The sequence below is a fragment of the Hesperophylax consimilis genome, chromosome 1 (assembly GCF_061612785.1).
Source record: "Hesperophylax consimilis isolate HC1 chromosome 1, BYU_Hcon_1.0, whole genome shotgun sequence".
Taxonomy (NCBI): domain Eukaryota; kingdom Metazoa; phylum Arthropoda; class Insecta; order Trichoptera; family Limnephilidae; genus Hesperophylax; species Hesperophylax consimilis.
The window spans coordinates 43,166,848-43,189,310 of record NC_142836.1 but is presented as its reverse complement, the minus strand read 5'-3'; the positions used below and the strand labels follow the sequence as shown (position 1 = coordinate 43,189,310).

Here is a 22,463-nt window from a genome sequence, read left to right as displayed (position 1 = left end):
ATATCAATTTAATACGTGTTTCAAAGGAAATTAACACAAATCAGTTTTCCTTTTAGAATTTGCCTACAAAGAAAGCGTCAAACACAACGGCAATGAAATAAATTTGTTGTACTTAATATGTTTTCAAAAGCAAACGATTACATATTCATTTCTAGAACATATAAAAGTAATTTGTCAGTGTAGTATTATAGGTATGTTTATTTACATTTTATACAGAGAACGAAATTCAAAATATGTGTATTTCTATAATTATTACTAACGATAAACTAATGTTTAAGAGACAAGGTTTTGTATGCATAGCACAAAGGATAACATATTATTTTTGAGCAATAATTATTGGCATAAAACACCTATAAATGGAAAAATCTTTGTAGCACCTGACCGGCAATCAGAAGGCTGTGGGTTCAATTCCCGTCAGCGGCATGTATTTTTTTTTTGCAAGATTTAAAAAAAATTATAAAGGCGTTTCAGGCTAATAATTATAGCTTACAAATAATAAATTATCAGTTATTTACTAATTTATAAGTAAAACCTTGTAATTATTACAAATAATTTGCAAATTTCGTAAATATCCATGGAATTTATTTTTTATCACATACAAATTTTATCCATTATGACACCATTAAAAAAGAAAAATAAATTGCTAATTTCTCTCACGTATTTACATATTTAAGTATATTGGTTTATGAAAAATAAATAGCGCCTTAAAGAAATGAGATTCAGTGACGTCAAAGGTTTTTTTTGGTTATTTGAATAAATAATTTATTTCGTGTTAAGTTAATTTACTTTGGCAAAAATTGTATGTCTCTAGCCATAATACAGCGAATCGTAAAACAAGAAACAAGAAGGTAATCTAAAACTGCGTGCTGTTATTAAGATTAATAATTGAAAAGCTTTGTGGCCGACATAATTTATGGGTCAGTTTTAGAAATATATGAAGCCATTCTGGACTATAATGGCAACGGCAACGTATTAGTTTTCTTTGTACTAGATCTTCGCAATTTTAGACCATGCGTTTAGCCCATTTTGTGATGAACCAAGGCTCCTGCACTCTCCTGATAAGAATGGTGGTAATCGAAGTTTGTGGATCAATAAGATAGGTATCTGGGTTCAACTCCTGGCTCCATTATGTCACCTTACATCAGGTTATTTGAATCGAATGAAATCTGGATGAATCGAATATGGGTACCGCCGCCCCGGTAACCATTTATTGGATAACCAACACCTCTGCCATAGGTCACCCCAAGTGATTCGCTACGTTTGACTTAGTAGGGGTGCCCGGGTTCGTGGGGGTTGAGGTTTGTCTAGATCTGGGCGGAGGATGCGGTTGGATGTGGGCCAGATCGAGAGAAACTGGTTGAAGAAGCCATTAACCACACCGGTCGGAATCTCTCTACCGATCGCCGTGCACCACAGTCGAAGGGATGGATTCATAGGTCAGTCACTCCTGGACATACTGACGCCCAGATTCCTATCCATCACTCATACCTTTTACCTTCCCGCCTCCATCCTTTCCTTAAAAATACCTTTCACACAGCATCCTTTAAGATGATATGGGCCCTGAGGGAAATTATTTATAATGACTAATGACCTTCTATGTAAAGCTAATGTAAAAAAAAACTTATAAACATTCACACATTTAAATAAAATACAATCAACGCTTATTTTTTTTATTGCATAATTAAGGTGTTAAATTATATTGAAATTTGAAACGCTAAAAGATATTCATATATATAATACTAAATATTTGTTTCCTTTATAAGGTTGAGAAAGGTTCCATCTTCAGGCAAAACTTGCGTAATAACTATAGATTAATCACAATAAAGCATTATCGTAACAAGGAATTAAGGTCAGTAGTTATTAGAAAGGGAGTGAAATGACAGATTCTGTTTTCTTGCAACCCCCTCCAGGGAAAATGGTAGCTGGTAGCTCTCAGTCATGTAATCAAAGGGAGGTGTATTGTTCGGGCTTTAGACGGCCGCGGCCGGCGGGAGGTCGTTCTAATGAGGCGCCCGATAGTCAAATATACCAGTCTACAGACTACAGACGGTATAGTCTTAACACCTCAGTGGCTTAAGAAAGGCAAAAATTCGTTTTAACACCTTGGGCCTAATTGAGACTTTTAGTAGTACATGCACATTGCACATACAGTACATCGACAACAGAAAAGTATTCTTGCGTTTCGCATTAATTATTAAAAATGGTTTGACACCGCTGATACGTTTCGTGTACCTTAGGATCGCTTCAGTATTTTTCCAGAACAATATTGTGACAGTATTTTTTTCACTCTAGTATTGTTAGCCGGAGTTAAAAGAAGAATCTATACTTAAAATGCTGAAGAATAATGTATCCACATACGTCAATGTAACTCGCACATACTTATCAACAGTTTACCATATTTTTTACATTTGCTTACCTAGTAATAGTTCCTCTCTTTGATGCTATATGTTTATAATTTTAATGAATTCATTTTTTTTATCTTTAAATTCTTTACTTTTTACTATGTCTTATATTCTATACTTTTTGTTATTCTTTTTTATTCTATTATATCTTAATCTTTTCATATATTCTTTCAAATTAATAAAAATTATTTTAATAACTTCTTATATGTATTCTTTTTTCTTTCTTTAAATTCTTTAATTTTTACTATGTCTTACATTGTATACTTTTTAAATTCTCTTATATTTCAACACTAACTCGCACATATAAAATATCATTTTTTTTCTTATAATACACTGATTTCTTAAATTGAATTTATGTGTGTATATATATTTATATGTACATTTATTTAATTGTATATTACAAATATTATCTTAACTTTTATACAACTTATTTTCTTTTAAATTATATACTCGTACTTTGTATACTAATTTTAATTTCTTCTATATTTCGTACTTGATTTATTATTTTAATGTACTGTATATATAATCGACCACCACATCACTCGCATGTGCCTAGTTTGGTGGTCTTAACATACTCAAAAATTGTTAAATAATTTTTAAAAAACACTGAATAAGAGAAAAAAACTTTACTGCACCGTACTATTAAAAACTATTAAAATTAAGAAAATTATATGAATTTAATGCATGTCTCCTTATTTACAAAATAAATAATAAACTCATACATACAAATACAGAACTCATTAAAACGTCCCAAGTACACACACACTTTACACGGCAACACGATAAAATACATTTAAACACCATAGATACTAATTATGGCAAGCAATCCATTGGTTACGAGGGGAACAACATATATAATTGCCTCCCAAATGAAATTAAAAATGAAAAAAGTGCAGGTACATTTAAAAAAAAATGGTTCAGTTTTATGCTCAGTCAACAAAACAATGAAAGTGAATAATATCGTTGTGTAGTATATTTATGTGTAATGTATTTGCTATTTCTAGCTAAATAAGTGAAAAATGTAATTTTCTTTTATCCAGAATAAAAAATTAAAATAAAGAGACTTTCAAATAATAATTATAATATATGTATATTTTTAATTTTTGTATGTTATGGTAGATGTGTCATTTTGTTCGTTATTTTTTTTTTATGTTCAAGTATTCAATTTATATTTTCAGTGTTTTTTTTTAACATGAAGTATAAAATTTTAATTTTAAAGTAATTCAAACGGTCATTGACCTCCATTGCTTGCATGTTTGCAAAAGATTTGTCAGAGTTTGTGATTTTTTGAATTAATTATTTTTATATGTGACATGTAATAATAACCTTTATGGTAGGTGCGAGTAATTATTTTTTAATTTCGTATGAAGTGGAATTTTTACAGTTTCTACTATCCGTAAGCGAAAACGTATTCGAACAAATTTTTCACTGTATATGGAATGAAATTTTAATATTTTAATTGCATTTGTCCGTTTGTAATATTAGCTTTTGAAGAGTCTTTCATCTGCTTTTAAAAACAGTGTATCATTTTGGGATAAGTTCAAAACAGAGAATCTATTTAAAAAATAATGTCAACTGGGAATATTTGTAAATAAATCATGGATCTGACAGATCTTATAAATTAACTCATTACCAGAAAAAATTAGAAACATGAATGCAAATATAAACGAATTCAAAAGTCACCTTAAAAGGTATTCCGAACAGTTAAAATGAATCATATCAAATATAAACCAATATAACAACACCCCCATACACACAAACACAAGCCCTGCTTATTTATGGGGGTGCATCAAATACTAATATTATGTAATTAATAACTGTACTATATTGAGTAATTATATTATGTAATTGTTATATTATGTAATTCGTGTATCTTTTTTTTACTAATAAAAAAAAAAAAACTTGACAACAAATGTTCAAAAGACCGCAAGGGTTAAATAAATATGCATGTAGTATTTCGCTTGGGGTCGAGAAAAAAATATTATTACATCACAATTTTCTAAAAATATGTATGATTGTACAAGGACTAAGAAAATAAGTTATTGTGAATGATATAATAAGAAGGCAGCACATCAAAAAATCGAAAATAGACGAAACACGAACCTTTTTTTAAACATTAACCCTACGCAGGAAGTCCTAAAGAAAATAATTTTCTTCACAGCCTAAAGTCATCTTTTGGGATGTTGTGTGGTGGTTTTTTTTTAAGGAAAAGAAAGATAGGAAGTTTTGGGGTGTTAAAATGTATGAAGGTTGGGTAGGAATCTAGGGATCAGTGTATCATAATCATTATCAGTGGTAAGTTTGATTACGAGTAGGTACCTAAATATAATTAACAAATAATGATGAAAAACAACTTCAAATTGAAGATTATAGCATTTTTTTTTTATAGTGAATACCTCACAAGAGTCCCAACTGCTCCCGTCTGGAGCCAGTGAGACTATGGCATCCCCAATTGGGGGATGTTGTGAGGCTGAAGGTAAGTAAGGAAGGGAAAGAGGAAGGTGGGGAAGTACCTGGCTATTCAGATCTAGTCACTAAACACGGCTAAAGCCATTTGGAGCAACGTTTCAATTCTGAATGGTGGTCTTACACCAGGGCGATACTGGTAGTATCTTCCACTCTGGAACGTGCCGCAAATATACTATATATTATTTTAATTAATTAATTGTGAAATAACACAAATTAATCAAATAAAATTTATTTGCGCACGCCGGGTTCGAACCCGCGACCTTCGGAATGGCAGTCCAATGCGTTACCACTGGACTATGCCTGCCGTCAAAAGCATGAGACAGTTAAAGAGAAAAATTGAAAGTTAGTAGGTATAATTTTCTATTTTTTGTTATTTTCTCGTCAGAATACTAGAGGAACACCGCTATGTGTTTTTGTCAGATAAAGTGTTAAAGAGAAAAAAAAACAATTACAAGGTATCTTAAGATATCTAGTGTTTAATTACAGGGGTGAATGTTTTAGAAGGCGCCGGCGTCCGCGGTGTCTCCGCGCGCCATGGGGCCGTGAGGAGACGGGAGGAGACAGGAGGAGACAGGAGGAGGCGGGAGGATACGGGAGGATACGGAGGGAACCGGGAGGCGCCTGCGGAGACAAAAGCGATGCTTAACGACACCCGCCGAGGCGCCGCGATGCAATACGTTTCACTGACACTCACCGGCCAATATTGCTACCGAACTCACTTTTACTACGACACAATACAACTACATATATGTATGTATCTGCAAACTATATATAGTCATTAGATACATCCAAATTGGGTCGTGTTTTATAGACGTTTTAAGAAAAATGCTATAATCTTATTTATCAGCCTAGAAACGGGGGGCTCCATCGAAGCTTGGGTCAAGTTAGTCTCTCAAAAGCCGGCGGATAATGTTTGATGTTGTACAAATCACAAGTGCGCCCGACAGTTGAATTTGGCTGCCATCTCTGAGTTCTTCAATTCAATAGCTTGGCTGTGAAACGATTTGCCGGCGTCTATGTTTCGTCCCTCCTACAACATGAGTCTCATCAAGATCATATACACTTTATCGTCTCCCCCAAAATACAGACCACACAACATACAACATCCCCAAAGACGACACAAACCCTGAGGGAAATTATTTTTTTTAAGTGAGGGTTAATGTAAAAAAAACAAAATTTGCGCTTGAATCTTTGTTTGAACTAAAAGATTATGCATGCATTCAAGGTATGTTACAGAAACCAAATTTTATTTTTTATTTTATTTATTTATTTAACGCCCAGAGGGCTTTTACATGGTTGGTAGTATAATTTTAATTTGACAAATACTTTCAAACATAAAAAATAAGAATAAAATTACATTTGATAAAAGCTATGTAACAAGTTATACAAACACAAGAAACAAAAACAGAAAATTAGAGCTATTTGTTGGTTTACATGATGTGTTTAGGAGTATTGTTGAAATAAATGTTTTAAATGATCCACAAAACTTGCCAAGTTGGTATTGAATATGTCAACATCACCCAAGTAATGATTTCCCATGGTGTGAAGTCGTTGTATCGGAGAGTGGGCAATGTAGTTACGCTTATGTGTGCTGCTGTAGAATATTGTATTTTGTCGTGTTGTTACTGTGGGTGTATGTATGTTTATAAGTTGCAGGAGTTCACAACAGTCGAATTTAGAGTTAAGTATTTTGAATAAGAACGTTAAATCGTTTATTTTACGTCTATCTTCTAATGTATGTATTTTTAGAGTATTTAATAAGAAATTGTATTTTAAGTCTTCGACAGGGATATTTAATAACATAAATTTTACTCTGCAATAAAACAAAGTGTTTGTTTCTATAAATATGTATTTGAAATAACCTTATATAAGATTTGTAAAAATAAATCTATTGTTTACGTCAATATGTATATTTTGCAGGAGAACACTTTTACTAGAACACAAATTAAGTTAAAACAGAAATTAAAAAGAGTAATCGTAAAATTTACAAACGAGGACACAAAATCAATAAAAAAAATTTAGTAACACAACAATGAAATGTTTGTATTATCAAAAGTAGACCTTTCGTAATATTCAGGTAAGCTGAGTCGTTTCTGTAATATTCAGGTGAGCTGAAATAAACGTGAAACATTTACTCAATATTTACAATAAGCTGCATTTGAACTTTTCAGTGTAAACTTATACGGGGATCATTGTTTCAACAAAATAATGGAACACGAGACCTGATGAGGCGGACGGAAAGTTCTGACGCGAACCGGCACAGTATCGGGGGCGCAGAGCCACCAGGAGTAACCAAGCGCGGCGGTAACAACTTGGGTCTCGCCGCAATCTCAATATCAAACAAAAAGCCTAACTTTTAACTAGTCCCACCGCTGCAACTACATTCAATCTCCATAAATCTGAAACTCCTGGTGTACAGTACTGACCGCAATTAGATTTTTGAAAAGGTCGACACAACTAAGGTAACTTCTAGAAATGTACCCAAATGTAATGTAAATACAAAATAAATATATTAACTTTTTTCCATGCCCGACGTAATTTGATAATTATCAAGAATTTACTTTGTATAAGATACTTATACAGGGTGTTCGGAGGTAAAGTGCGCTAACTTCAGGAGGTGAATCTACGTGATAGAAGAAGTAAAAAAAAAAAAACTTATACATACAGAAATATTTTCCCATACAAACAATTTAACTTGTTTACCAAAAAATTACATTAAAACGTTCGAATTTCGAAAAATTAGAGTTTATTTTTACTTCTAAAATCATGTAGAACCAATCCCCCCCCCCGCCGCACTTTACCCGAAGACACCCTGTGTGGAATTATCGTAGACGGTAGAAATAAATGACATCGATATTTTTTTAACATTAGCTCCACACAGAGCTAGCCTGTGTCATCTTCGGGGATACTGTGTGAAGGGATGGGTAGAAATCTGGGTGTCAGTATGTCCAGGAGTGACGGACGTTTGAATTCATCCCTCCCAATGTGGTGCAAGGCAATGGAACAACACCAATCTTACCTGGAACTACGCATTTTCTATATCTTCCTAACACAAACAAAATTTACATCATCCCAAATAATCTGAATTGGGCTCTTTAAAAGATTTGTAATGTGGTGGACTGAAAAAAACCAAACAGAGATTCAAAATATTCAAAATAACTAGCACTACATACTTATGGTCAAATTTCATTAAATTTCTACATAAGAGGAAACGCTGCGCGAACTTCTTCATACGTAATTTAAAATTGGATTTGAGGCGAAAATATTTTTTATTTTTCACGACTTTAGAAGCAATTTTGAAAAGTTTTTGTAAGTTAAAAATAATTATTAAAAAAACTTTTATGTAAATATGCATTTAATAATTGTAAAAAAGGCGTTTTTTAGTCGGAATTTAAAATTTATATGCGACAAATTTGTGTTCAGAAATAAATCGGTCGTTTGAAAATTAAATTTGAGACCATCAATATATTTTTTTTTTATTTCATACTTCGTTATATTTTCATGGTAGGAGAGGTGATTTTTAGTAGTAATTACCATCAAGTCACAAATAATTGCCAAACTTGCCTCTTAAATCGTGAAAAATCTAATTGTTTATTGGTCCATATTTTATAATTAGAAATACAAATAAATAAGGAACCGTACAAGATATATGCTATGCAATACCTTGTGATTAAAAAAAATAATTATTCAGTTCGGGTGGGTATTTTGGCCTCAAATCTAAATTTAAATTTTGTATGAAAAAGGTCGCGAAACCGTTTCCCATAATGTTACAACATAGTACATTATACTACCTGTTTGTAATGCGCATTATTATGTACGTAGTATATTTATACCTTTATATGTGTATTTTTATATTTCATATATATAGTATGTAAAATTGGTAGGCATTTGTATTAAATAATAAAACATAATATATGGGCATGTATTAATATTTTATATATGCCCATATATATATTAAATATTAATACAGCAACATATATGTATTTTATAATGTGTATATATATTTATTAATATAATATGTTAATTACCAACTTAAGAATAGACTTTGTCTAGTGAGGCGGGTAAAGAAAACTTGTAGGTATTATAAAAAATAAAATAAACGCCCGGATTGTCAGCACTGGAAGCGTTTTATTAAGAAGGTCGTAGTCAGATATTATATTCTTAGTTCACAATGATTTATAAATCTAGTAGGTTTCATTGTGCTAAAGAACCTTTGTGAAAATTGTATTTTGTGGAATAAAAAAATGGTGCGTTTTTAATACAAGTAGAAGAATACTTAAAATGGATATCTTACAAAAATTGAATTAGTGGGGTTGTTGAATAATTAAAATTATGAAGACTGTGATTTGAATGAAAAGAGATGCGCCTTTTTGAAACGCGAAGGAACAAAATTGTTTTAAATACCAATTAATTTTTATTCCTCGGTCGGGAATAAAAGTTTTTCGTCTAAAATTTTACAACGAAAAAAACAACAAAAAAACTTCATTAAAATTTCAGCGAGGAATAAAACAAACTGGAGATATGAGACAATAATCAAATGATGGAATTCCTCGACGGAAGATATTTTCAGGGGAGAATTCTTGTTAACGCCAGGGGTGTGTATTATGCACGTAAACTGGCAATTTAAAAAATATATTAATGGGAGACACAGGCGTAACTAAGGAATGTGTCTCTTGACCAGTCATCCAGGAGCTCCAGGAGCGTGGTAACGAGTTGACTTTATAGTCATGTACTGGCCTGGTAATATATGCCAAGCGGAAGACAAAGCCAATAAGACCAAGTCAAACCGCTCGGCAGACGAAGACGATTAACCTGTCTAGCGGGACTCTCTCGACCCATCGCCGGGAGTGGGAGGGATGAATTCAAACGTCCGAAACTCCAGGAAAAATTGACCCCAGATTCCTACTCATCTCTCATACACTTTTCCTTTCCAGATCTTCCTCTCCTCCCTTTCCTTAAAAAAATCCCCACAAGCATCCCCAAAAATGACAGGCCGTGAAGAAAATTATTTTCTTCAGGACCTCCTGTGTGGACCTAATGTAAAAAATGTGACCGACAGATAAGAGAGTAAAAATGAACTTTTAAATAAAATTGTATTTAAAATGAAAACAACATAAAACAAAACAAACAAGGCTTTGTTGCAAACATGATAAAATAACATATTGTCAGTCACGAGAATAGAAGTAAAGACGTAGTAAATAATATTGAAAAAACTAAAAGTAACCATATGGTCGTCTATGAAAAGAGTTAATTTTAGTGTTTCCTTAATTTATTTATTTCAAGTAGAAGAAGCATAATTAGGAGTTAATGCAATTCACCCCAGGACATTTTGATATTATATATCTCTAAAAAGCGTCGTTCCAACGGATTTCTCGAAATGCTAGAGATGTAAATGGAATACGGCGCCATTAAATATTTAAAAAGCAGGGCTAAAATGTAGTAAAATCAGAGCAATTTGGTTGGCCCTGCCCCAGGACTTGATTTGGCAAAACAGATAATGAAGGCGCAAACATGATACAATTACGTAATTGGGGAAAGTCGTTAAATTGCGGCAACAATTTTCTCAGGGTATAAATTTTATAATTGAAAACCTAATTCTGGAAGCGGCGACGGTACAGGTGAAGAAAGTACTAGGTGAGCCCGGTATTTGGAAGTGTGTACATCTTTTTGGGCGTTTTCATTTATATTTTCTATAATCTACCCGCGACGATAACGTAAAATGTATTTGCTAAAAACCATTAATGGTTTTCAATAATTTAACAATCGAAAGAATCATTTATATCACAATCAAATGTAATACACCGAGAAATATTACTGATAAAAAATATTGCTTATTTGTATACAGTTTTAAAACGGGATTGAAGGCCCTTAATTAATTAATTCATAGGATTCTTGGTAAACTTTTAGCAAAATATCAAATTATTATCACGATGTCGAAACATGTGTTCCTCATTATATATTATCCAGAGAAACGCAGGTGCATGAACACATGTTACGAATTTACAAAAAAATGATCAGAAAACGGCCTGCAATCTCGGTTTTAACCGGATTCCCAAAAATTTTAAGAGATTCTTAATATTTTTTTACATATACTCATTTTTTGTCGTAACAATTACAAACATGCGGTGGACATCATTCGGGGGAAGGGAATCAGACTAACTAACAAAGGGTAAAGATTTTAAAACAAGCAGAATATTGTAATACTAAAATTACTAAGAGAAAAATTTATATTACATAATTTATTAATTTTGCTAATGTAACGGCCAATCTTATGAATCTTAAATCAATGGGATGAGGCGGTGAATATCAAAGCTGTTTCTTCCAGAGCTTATCAAATACCTTGTCAATATTTGGTGGGCTAGGAAAAGTTGAAAAAGCAGGTATTGGTTTTAATGACGAGTAATATTCCCAAAGATTTTTTCTCCAATCTAAATCAACGCAAATATGTCTGGATGTTGCCTAGCGCTATCAACTCGGGAAACTTTTAAATTAGTTGGAGGTAGGAAGATCTTTTTATTTTACTTTCAGACTTTTATAAATATTTTAAATTTTATACGCTTCTCAGCGAAAATACTAGGTATAGTTTTGACATACGAATACTAACTTAATAACTAATAACTTTTACACATGAAAACCTAGAGAGAATCTTCGAAGAAGAAAAAATGTGCGGAAAATTGTCAATAAAGGTGTCGAGACCAAATTACACGGACGTGAATTTCGTGTAGCTACCAATATTACACAAAAACGTATAAACACGTCGAGTAATAAAACACAGACACCTATTTAAATTATACCTAATAGAATTACACACGTCAACAATCTGTTTTTCTTTTTTTATTTTAGAGAGTTCAAGGGTGCAATACATTTTACATCAGAAGAATAAACCCAAGTCAGGTTAAATTAAGATTGGTATTTTGACGCTTTGCAGTAGGTGTATTTATCTCATCACGTAATTTCGTATGTAATTAGATAGCTACGTGTAATATTGTTATGTTACTGTTAAAAAATAATAATAGAGTTATTTCCTTGTAACGGTTTATTTTTAGATAAAAAAATAAAATAATATCAGAAAAGGCGTCTCTGATATTTAGTCCGCAGTTATGCAGACTAAAATTATTATAAAAATCTTTCATCGTCTATTTAATTACGCGATATTACGGTTGGAGCAGACAAAACACGCACATATAAGTGAAAATAATTCAATGCAAGCTTAAGGATATTATATAATTGGGAAAAAAACTAATAAAGCCTCGTAACGAAACTTGTTAAGTCATAAATCTTATTTGAATATGTCTCACATAGACTCAAACACTACTAGACCAATTTTGCTGAAAATTTCAAAGTTTGTTCTCATTATTTCCAGGAGTGTTTAAAGAGTGGTTTGCACTGTAGAAGAAGTCGGGGACGCCCGAGCAAGATTTCACATTATCTCTGCACTAGAATGAGATAATGAGATACGAAGTCGAACAAAAGTCCATATAATGTAGTTTTTTTAATAGGAACAAAGTGGTATTCAGTAGTGAATGGTGAAATTCGAAAGAGGAAGACGTTTCACGATCAAGTGAAACAAAAAATTATACAAAATAAACTTTTTCATTTCTTAAGAATAATATTATTTCCACCTTAAAAATGTTTTCAGGTTCACTAGAATTAACAAACTCAAAACATAACTTCTAACCATTCGTTACCCTGAGAAACGCTGGGTACATGTCAGCTTGTCTAACATAAACTCCATAACGTCGAGACGTCGCAGTTGCTGCTTTTCTTATCAAAATGTAATTTATTTAATTGACGCACATAAGAATTTGTTCCAGTCCAATACATATTTTTTTTTTTACAACATACATAATTTTTCATAAGATTTCTTTCCATATACCTCGCAAAAAACATCCAGGCAATATATCTACCATTTTATTGTGACAACTCCAACACGGCATCACAATTGTATACTCACTTTAAGCGAACACAGAATTTGGTTAATTAATTATTTATTAATAAATTATTAATTAATTAGCGCCCTTTTTCGAGGCTTTTACCTATGAATTTTAAGAAACATGCATTATTTATTTTACATTACTGAATTGCTTCATTAACAATATTTTATATTTATTTTAAGATAAATTGAAGATGTTCACTGACTTGGTATAATTATTTCCTTTCATTAGTATTCTGAGTAAAGAGGAGTAATAATAATGTGGTAGTTAATTCCAGAATTTCTGCACTGAAATAAATCCTAACTTCTTGTATAACATTATGGAATCAAAAAATAATAATGATTATTATTAGGGTGTTGTTATAAATTTAACGTATCAATCACTAAAAAAAAACAGGTAAAAAGAATTTATATCGGAAAGCAAATCTAATTTCACAAATGTCAGCTTTGTTTAGACTTTTTATTGTACTATGTGTTCCTAATCAACTATTTCTCCATCGTGCATGGTGGAGTGTTTTGTTATTGTTATTGTAATATAATACTTACTTGTATTAAAAAAATAATAAACACGTAAAAGCCCAAGTGGGCGCGGAATTCGAAATAAATAATTAATTTAAAAAAAACTGTTTGTTTGATTTTTTTCATGAATTTCGGCGACAAGGTGATGAGCATCACATGTCGTCACATTGTCGTATTCTGTTTCAAATTGTGTATTGAGCAGAATCTATGACGACAGAAGCGAGCCGGAGTGTTTAGATTACTCAATCATCATTCAAGATTAATTTAATAAAAGTACAAATAACCAGTTATTACATAAAATAATTGTCGGTCTCCGTGGGCTCTCGACTAGCAAGCCAGAGGTCGCGCGTTCAAATATCGGCATGCGAAAGCAAATTTTTTTTGATTAATTTGTGTAATTTCACAATTTACTCATTGAAACTAATATATAGTATATTTGCGGCACATTTCAGAGTGGGAGATACTCTCAGTATCGCCCCGGTGTAAGACCACCATTCATAATTGAAACGTAGCTTGAAATAGCTTTGGCCGTGCTTGGTGACTAGATCTAAATAGCCAGGTTCTTTCCCACCATTCTGTTTTCCATCTCCTTCCCATCCCTACTATTTTAAGCCTCACAACATATCCCAATCGGGAATGCCATAGTCTCACTGGCTCCAGGCGGTTTGGAGCATTTGGAAGTCTTGTGAAGTTTAACATTAAAAAAACTTATGTTCATCATGTCTATATTTTAGAGTAATTAATAATTGGGTTTTGTATCGGTTATGCAGTTAATGTGTGTTTTCTTACTTGAACACGAAACAAACAAATGTACAGGTAATTTCAAAACACAGAATAATGTGTCATTTTCATTTGGTAGTAAGCTTTCCGAAATGATGATGTGTGTGCTGTTCATTTAAATAAATAAACCTTTTCAATGAGTATTAATGCGATATGAAAACAAAAATACTCCCGTGTGTGGCCTAATTAGTCAATTTGATAATTCGGGAGTAAATAATATTACTATTGCTTATATTACAAAATAATTCCTCGAGCCCCGCCGGTTTTCCACCTGTTTTCCACTGGCTTCCTATTTACTTTGGTATAATTGATTATTCCGATGTTTGCTCAAACAAAATAGCAATTTTAGAGGTGACGTAAAAATAACCCGATAATGAAATAACAATGGCAAAATAAATTAGTGAAATCAAAATAAAACGCAGCAATTAGTATGCAAACGCGTAAATTATTTGCCAAACCATTGAAAAAACATCAGTGGCCGAACAAACCCCCGCCCCGGGCAGAAATTCGAATTCGTTCCGTTCAAATTGAACACCACTAAATAAATAAAGTGCCTAATGCCCCGAGCCCTGAGCCCCGATTGCGCGGATATTGCATTCGGACGGGAGATGTGAATTAAACAATTTATATTAAATAAAGTTCATGTTTATTAAATAGCTTTCAGCGTGATTTAACTTGACGGGCGCGGCTTTTAAGTTTTAGGGGTAGTTAACTCTATTCTGGATACCTAAACGCGGAGGAATCATTCCTCCGTATACCTGAACAAATCTGATATCCCTTTCTCAACGGACGGATCGCGAACTCAGGAATACAAGGCAGCAAGTGGGAATACTGCGCCTATCTGTGGTGTTATTTGGTTGTAGTGTCGATACCGCCCGCCAAATGTCGGTAGAGTGTGTAGATCTAAGTTGTTATATTATGCAGTTAATGCAGTTTTAAAGATTTTCCATTGATGGCGGTACTTACACCACCTGACAGAGATAACATGTTCGTCGAACCAGAATGGTTACGACTACAGCTAATGCTAGCCGATCCCTAGGTAGGAAGCCCACTTGCGGTTGCTTCCATCGTAACCAAACACAGAGCTTCTGATAGAACGGAATTTGTCCTCTTTGTGCTAGAGATTCATCATAATTGTCTTACGATAATAAAGTGTTCGTAATCCTTGAAGAACTAGAGCGTTTATTTAATACTCCTGATCACAAGTGAATACCATTTTAAGAACATAATCGTACAGTACACCAGTTTATAAAAAGTGCAATAAATTAAGCTTCAGTGATTCCTTCGGAAGCGACGAAAATCTTGCCAAAGGAAAACTAATTATTTTACTACTCGTTTATATGCTTGGCAGCTCGGTTCGTAGAACGAATTGTCGGCTACTATATTTCGCAATACAAAATTCTTACTCATGCTGATAGCCCAATTTATACATACATAATTACACAAAAATACTATTTCTGTCAATATACTTCAATGCATCCAAAATTTGGGAGGGTATCGGTACTGCCGCTTCGGAACCATTTATTGGATAACCAATACCTATGCAATACGTCACCCCAAGTGCATAGCTAGGTTTGGTGACTTAGCAGGTTGCCCGGGTTCATGGAGTGAGTTTTGTCTAGGTCTTGTCATCGCCCTGTAGCGCAGTGGATTCATACGTCCATCACTCCTAGACTCTGAACTGACCCCCTGATTTCTACCCAACCCTCGTACATGTTTCCTTACCAGCTTCCCATAACATATTCTCGTTTATTTCATTATACCACCTTCCAAAAAGCACCCCCTAAAGATGATATGGAATATGAATGGAATTATTTTCCTCACGGTCTGCTGTGTGGAGCTAATGTAAACAAAATAATAATTTATCGGAACCTATTTGCTTGACATAAGCTTATTTAGGAGAAGCCATACGTAATGCAATAATGGATATCCATCGTTTCATGGACAGCTTTTCTTTGATATTGGGTTATATAAATTGTTTTCAAACAACGTTAAGAGCACTGTGAACGGGCAAATCCATCATTACTACTGGGGTTTAAAATATAAATATCGTGAAGATGTCTTATGAAATCACATAAAAAAGTAATCGAGAAAATGCTTTCACACAAAATAAATAACAGATCACAATGACTAGGCGAAAATTTGTTCATCTGAATATCTGAATACACAAAAGTTCGTATCAATACGGTATTATTAAAAAATCCCAAAATATGGCATTCATGGCACCTCCCATTGTGAAGGTGAATTTGCAAAATCGAGGAAACGTGAACATGGCACAATTGGAAGAGGAATAATCATATTAACATTACACACAGGAAGGCTCCAAGCTGAGGAGATCAATCCTATACTCCCTCCGAACTAAGCACTCCACACTCTACGCTCCATGCCCCAACCACCCGCTTTCCAACCCCCTCCCACACCACTCTCACACGCCGCGCGCACCCAATACCCATTGTACTCCCCGCCTTTCATAACTTTCAATCGTATTATATCACATGATACGCCAGGAATCATTGTGAATAATAATCACCTTGCCATCTCGCGAGGAAACTTGTTTGAGGGTTGCAGAAAGGAAATAACTCTGTAGAAACACAAATTAGGAATGCTTTGCTTTCTATGACAGTACCACAGACTCGCGTAGTATCTAATATGAACAATGTCAAACTACACAGATACCGATACTTAAGTTTGATCGAACGAATCAATATTACGTCGAACTCACAAAATAAATTAATTCCAATCAATCGAATTCATTGAGTTCGACTCGTGATATGATTCGATATTATACAGAAAATATGTTTAAAAAATATTACAAATGTATCAAAAAAAATATATACCTATGCGATAGACGGCTCAAAGATTTTGATACATAAACTGTAGCTGTTTTGTAAGGTCAAACTAAACAAAGAGTCAGACTTATTAAGGCACAAATGACGTTATAATATATCTAGTCTGGTTATTGCCTTAAAAACTCAAAAAATGTGGCAATTAAGAAACGCTTTGTTTATATTTACGAATGAAATCTTATTTCTTGGCTTTTACTAGTATTTGCAGAGAAATTTTCTCATCACACACGCGTGTGTGATGCGACGCGTGCCAGTTTAATAAAGAAACTACGAAATCAAAAACAATACAACTGACGTGCTTTTGGCTTGGAATTTGAGATTTCTAGAGCGCGTCTATATAAATATTGTAACGAAATCGTGCGAACCACATATCGTAATATTTTTACACTGGTTAGGAATTGAAACCAAAATATCCATTCAACGCGTAAGTAATATTGTGAGTCGGAAGATTGACGAGATGTAGTAATTACCTAATTTATTATTTTGTAGGCATAAATGGAGGCAGATATCAAAATACGCAAAGAATGGTCAAACGAAAATGTTCAAACAAAAAAAAAATGTTTTTAATGATCGCGTACAAGCTCACATGGCGTTTTCTGTGTTCTTCATTTTTCTATTTAGTAAGTCATTTTAAATACTGTAAATGCCTTAATAGCTGTTAATGCTACTATTTCTCTTCCTGCATTTTCTACCAAACGGGTTCATGGGGAGAGGTTTGTCAGGTCATGGCGGCGGAAGCGCCTGTCTACCAGCTGCGTGGTAGACCGGATCGGGAGAGGTCGGTTGAGGAAAGACCCTCTGACATCTCCATCTTGACCCTCTTGACTCGTAGCCTTGCACTGCAGTGGGAAGGATGAGTTCATACATCCGTCAATCCTGGACACATTGACTTACGTATTTCTACCCAGTCCTCATTCATTTTTCCTTTAAATATGACATATGTCCTGAGGGAAATTATATTCCTCAGGGCCTCATGTGTGGAGCTTAAATAAAAATCTGTTTTATGTTACCTTGATGCCGATGTGTATGGTGGGGAAGTCCGACGCCAAAGAGGGTTGCTGGTGAAGCGCTGGCTGCAGCAGGGGCATGGGGAGCGGGCAGGACATCATCGCTGAAGCGACCTTAAAAAAAAACAAGCACACAACCATTACTAACAGTGGCAGTATAGACAAAAACAAATCATTATTGTTTTATGATAATTTAAAAAAGCATAGCGAAGTCCTGTTTTAACTCGACTATTTGGAATTTCATCTACCTGTAAATTTGTTTGTTGTTGTAACTCACAACTCTCCAAATAAAACTCCGGCATCAACAAAACACTTTTTATTAGTGATTTATGGCAAGTTATATATAATGTTTCATTAATTAACAGGCGGTAGTAATGATTTTCAAACCTGACCTTGGATTAGCAATAGTATTTATCTATGTTTAAATCCTTGCATTAGACATGCTCTACTGTTAAAAGTGCCATCTGTGAATAACCTCTAAAAATAATATCTAGGATACCATATCTGTTACCTTCCCGTACGGTTCAAGATGGTAGCCGTGTTGGATACTACTTTTAATCCCGCTAGAGTTCGCATGATAGTTGTTTCTACTACGAGGTGTCAAATTGTTAAGGTACGTACCGGCATGAAGAAATATTGAAAAATTATTGTCATTGAGATGGTGACTTTTCTATGGACAAATTTTTAAATTCCTTATATTAAATTTAATATAAAATGTTACGTTAAATAAGTGTGGTTTATACGTTAAATACGAATTAAGTACCTACTTGTTTACTTAGAAATCTTTTGATTTCAGAGGAAATTATTAAGGCGATACTTAGAGGAATTGAACCCTCCGACTTGCTAGTCGAGAGCCTTACCCTCGGACCACGTAGACCGTCGAACTACTAATTAGTAATAAATTCACTACTTTCACCCTTCAGTACTTTCAACACTTTTGTTCAATTTGCAATGTTTTCTGTATATGCGCTATATACATCTTATTTTTTAATTTTCCGTAAAAACAAGATAAGATTATCTTTCTCGTGTAAGTATACTATTTCTAAAAAATAAAATTTTACTATCAAACGTGAAAAATTTTGTTAAACGCTAACCACATTTTTACTTAATTTTTTAATCGAAACGTAAAAAAATTGAGAGATCTCGATATTTCGAAAACGCATTCGTTACGTTTTTTTTTGGAAAATATGTAAGAATACTACAACTTCACTTTTATCGCGTTCGTATAATAAAAAAAAATAAGAAATAATTTTTAAGTTAAACGGATTTTTACAATGGCGATGCGAAATTATTCATTTTGGTTATTTTTGGCATCCAGTGTAAATATTTGAGGAAAACTGGAAAGAATTAATATTTATCTTTAAAAAAAGTTTCCTATTTCCGCATGATGGAAAAAAATATAAAATATGGACGCTTGGTCATATATGGACCCTAATACGCTGGAGGAGTTAAATTGAATTGTTATCATAGTGACGCATATTTTAGGTACGGAAAATGTGTTACATAAAATCTCAAACTTTTAAATAAAATAATGGGTATTTATTTCTAATACTACAGAAAATAAATGACATTCGAGAATATGTTCATCAAACTCTAGATAACGCATTTACGAACATTACATATTTAAAAATCAAACCGTAAAAAATAAGGATTATTTTTTTCTGTGTTTATTTTTTTTTGTTTGACTGAGTATTGAACCTTCCTGCCGAAGAATTCTAACAACTCCACCAACCTCGCCAAATACCGATCGGGTAGGATCGGCATTTATTTCACATATTAACTGCTGTAATGTCATCCAATTTCAGAGAAATGGGTATTTGTCCGCGTATGTAAAAGATTTCCACCAAAATACAGAATATATTTTCTTCGACGACGAGTCTATATGCCGAGTTTTAGCTCGATCGGATGTCGGAAAATGGGTTAATTTCCGCTTCGAAGATTTGCATTCATTCATTTCCGAAAACAAAAGTGAAATTCAAAACGATGCATTCAAAAAGAAAATTGTGTTTTAATTTTAAAAAGAAATGGTAATTAATTAACGTGTGTGGATGGATATATTCCATCAGTAAATCACATTGAAATAATCGCTTACCATGCACGGCAACATGCTGTTTACTCCACGTGCAAAAGCCCGGAGTATATTAACGGTTAATAATAACAGCGCCGGGGGCTTATATGGCAAATGTGATACGTTGCACCTAAGTTACCAGGGCTGTGAGCTGTGTGTGCTCTGCACTGCTCAGCGGGCGCCTGCATCTAATTTCTATCCTCGGCCGTAAACTGATGAATGCAAATGCAACTCCGCACAGCGACGGTCACATTACACCGCCTTGACGGCACTATAAATTTATGATCTCGTCTCAGGGCGCAGGGAGCAAGGGTTGCAGTCCGCGTCAGGTTAGGAGTCGTGGAGGGTTCAAGCCTTTAGAAAGAAGGGGGGTTCCCCGGTAGATTAATGTCCAAGGTGAACGGTATTTACAATTGATTTTCATTTCATCATTTTAGCCAAAGATGCCCGCTCTCTTCTATCTTAGATAATAATAATTATAATGATTGGATAATTTTTAAGCTCTATTTTCGTAAGAACACCTCAAAGGAACTTGAATTACATATGTAACCTATTCCCTATCACAAAGACATATAAGTTATACTAGTGACTTAAACCTATACATATTTTATGACCGAGTGGATTTCGAAACACTATTCCGCTATGAAATGAATTACAACTATGACTTAAAACTAGAGATTTATGTATTACAAATATATATTTCTATTATTACTGCCCGTGTTGTCTTCTTATTGTGGACGATCTTCATTTAGACGCACACCTAGAATTTTAACACCAATATAAGAGATGATGGTTATCATCTATGATATGATAGAAGTAATGAGTGGAGATTTATCTAATATTGACTGGCGTTTTTTTTATTGCTGTTCAGAAAAGTTCTGTTTCAGATGGATTTAGTCTTAGTTTGTTCGAAGACATTCTGTCTGTTATGTAAACAAAATAGTTAAATTTTTTTTTAGAAGGAAGCAATTACTTTGGGGTGTTTGATTATATATATTTAATGAAAAACTACACTTTTTAATACACTACTTTTTAATTGAATTAATAAATGACAGCCAACGAGGTTTCGCTTATCTCAAGCTTGATCAGGGCTATTATATTAAGTGGTAATAATAACTTTATATTAAAACAGGGCTATTATATGAACTAAGTTAATACAATAGACCTGATGAAGCTTGAGATAAGCGAAACCTAGTTGGCTGTCATTTATTAATTAAATAAAATATGGTATATTTCAAATTGTGTTTTTTCATTTGGTAATAAATTAAGTTTTTATTTTAAGGGCAAACTTATTAGTATTCATAAGCTGCTCGTACTTAGATGGCGCTACTTTATTTACTGTAGGAAAAAAAAACTTTTTGCCAGATACTTTAAAATATTAAGATGAATACTTATTTGTTTGCACATGTACATAAAGAATATTAATATGAATAAATAGTTTTGTACGTATAAAAACTCAATTCGGTGATGATTCAATAAAACAAACCAACAATTTTTTTAAAATTTACCCTGTTACGGGCCTTTTAATGGTAGCAAGTGATATGTGAAACAAAGTTAATAAGTTTTTCAACTTTATTTGTGTCATGACGCATTGAATTCGTTGCACCGGCAGTTATTATTGTAATTTCCATGACAGTTGAGATGTTGAGGCATCCGTTCTCTTTCAGAGATCCCAGCTCCAAGGTAACGGGACTGGTGGTGGCAACTTGGACCGGGACACCCGTCCGTCTTCATTGCGCGCAGGGGTGAGACTATTACTTTAAGACTTGGATTATTTACAACAAATTCATAACGGTGATTTTGAAGATAATTTTGTATTTTAACCACGAGATTAGGGCTACCCACATTTTGGACAATATTAAAGGCTGGAAAGTAACTGGAAAGCAATCAGGTTAAATTCAGTAGAATACGTGGACATGTATAGCAACTGATATAAATTTCACTGATCTATCCGAATAAGAACTATCTCCCTCTTTCGTTCAACTGACAAGATAATACTTGTATTATTAATAAGTATCTACCTACCACAACACTCGTTAGAATTATACTGCAATACTAGTGTTATGTATCAAGTTTCTTACATCTTGTTATTGATCGTATTGTTATCACTAGCTCTCTCTTAACTAAGTATTGATAGATCCCTTGGGTGCCTCTCTCTCTCTTTTCTACACGAGTAGGGAAAATTCAGTTTGGTAAGATGTATCTTAACCATTCAGATCTAGTAACTACAAATTGCGCAAGACATTTCAAACAATGTAAATTTAAAAAAATATGTACATTTTAAACAATTACAGTAAATTCAAGTTTTGGACAAAGACACTACCAATACCATGCTATAAAAGCTTTCAACAGTCTAAAAATTGAAATTAAAATTGAGGAAAATAAAAATAAATTCACACACAAAATTACAAAATGGATTAAAAAACAAAAAAGACAATA

At 33.4% G+C, this 22,463-nt stretch overlaps 1 protein-coding gene across 7 annotated transcripts in view; it reads right to left on the bottom strand.

Annotated features, from left to right (window-relative positions):
• Positions 1–22,463, bottom strand: part of heph (polypyrimidine tract-binding protein 1 heph) — a 919,983-nt gene that overhangs the window by 467,422 nt on the left and 430,098 nt on the right. For all 7 annotated transcript variants that reach the window (XM_089634334.1, XM_089634321.1, XM_089634359.1 and 4 more), the window contains one exon: positions 17,960–18,070. In XM_089634334.1, coding sequence (XP_089490460.1) covers positions 17,960–18,058 — 99 coding nt within the window. In that variant the 5' untranslated portion in view covers positions 18,059–18,070. The remainder of the gene's footprint in view (positions 1–17,959; positions 18,071–22,463) is intronic.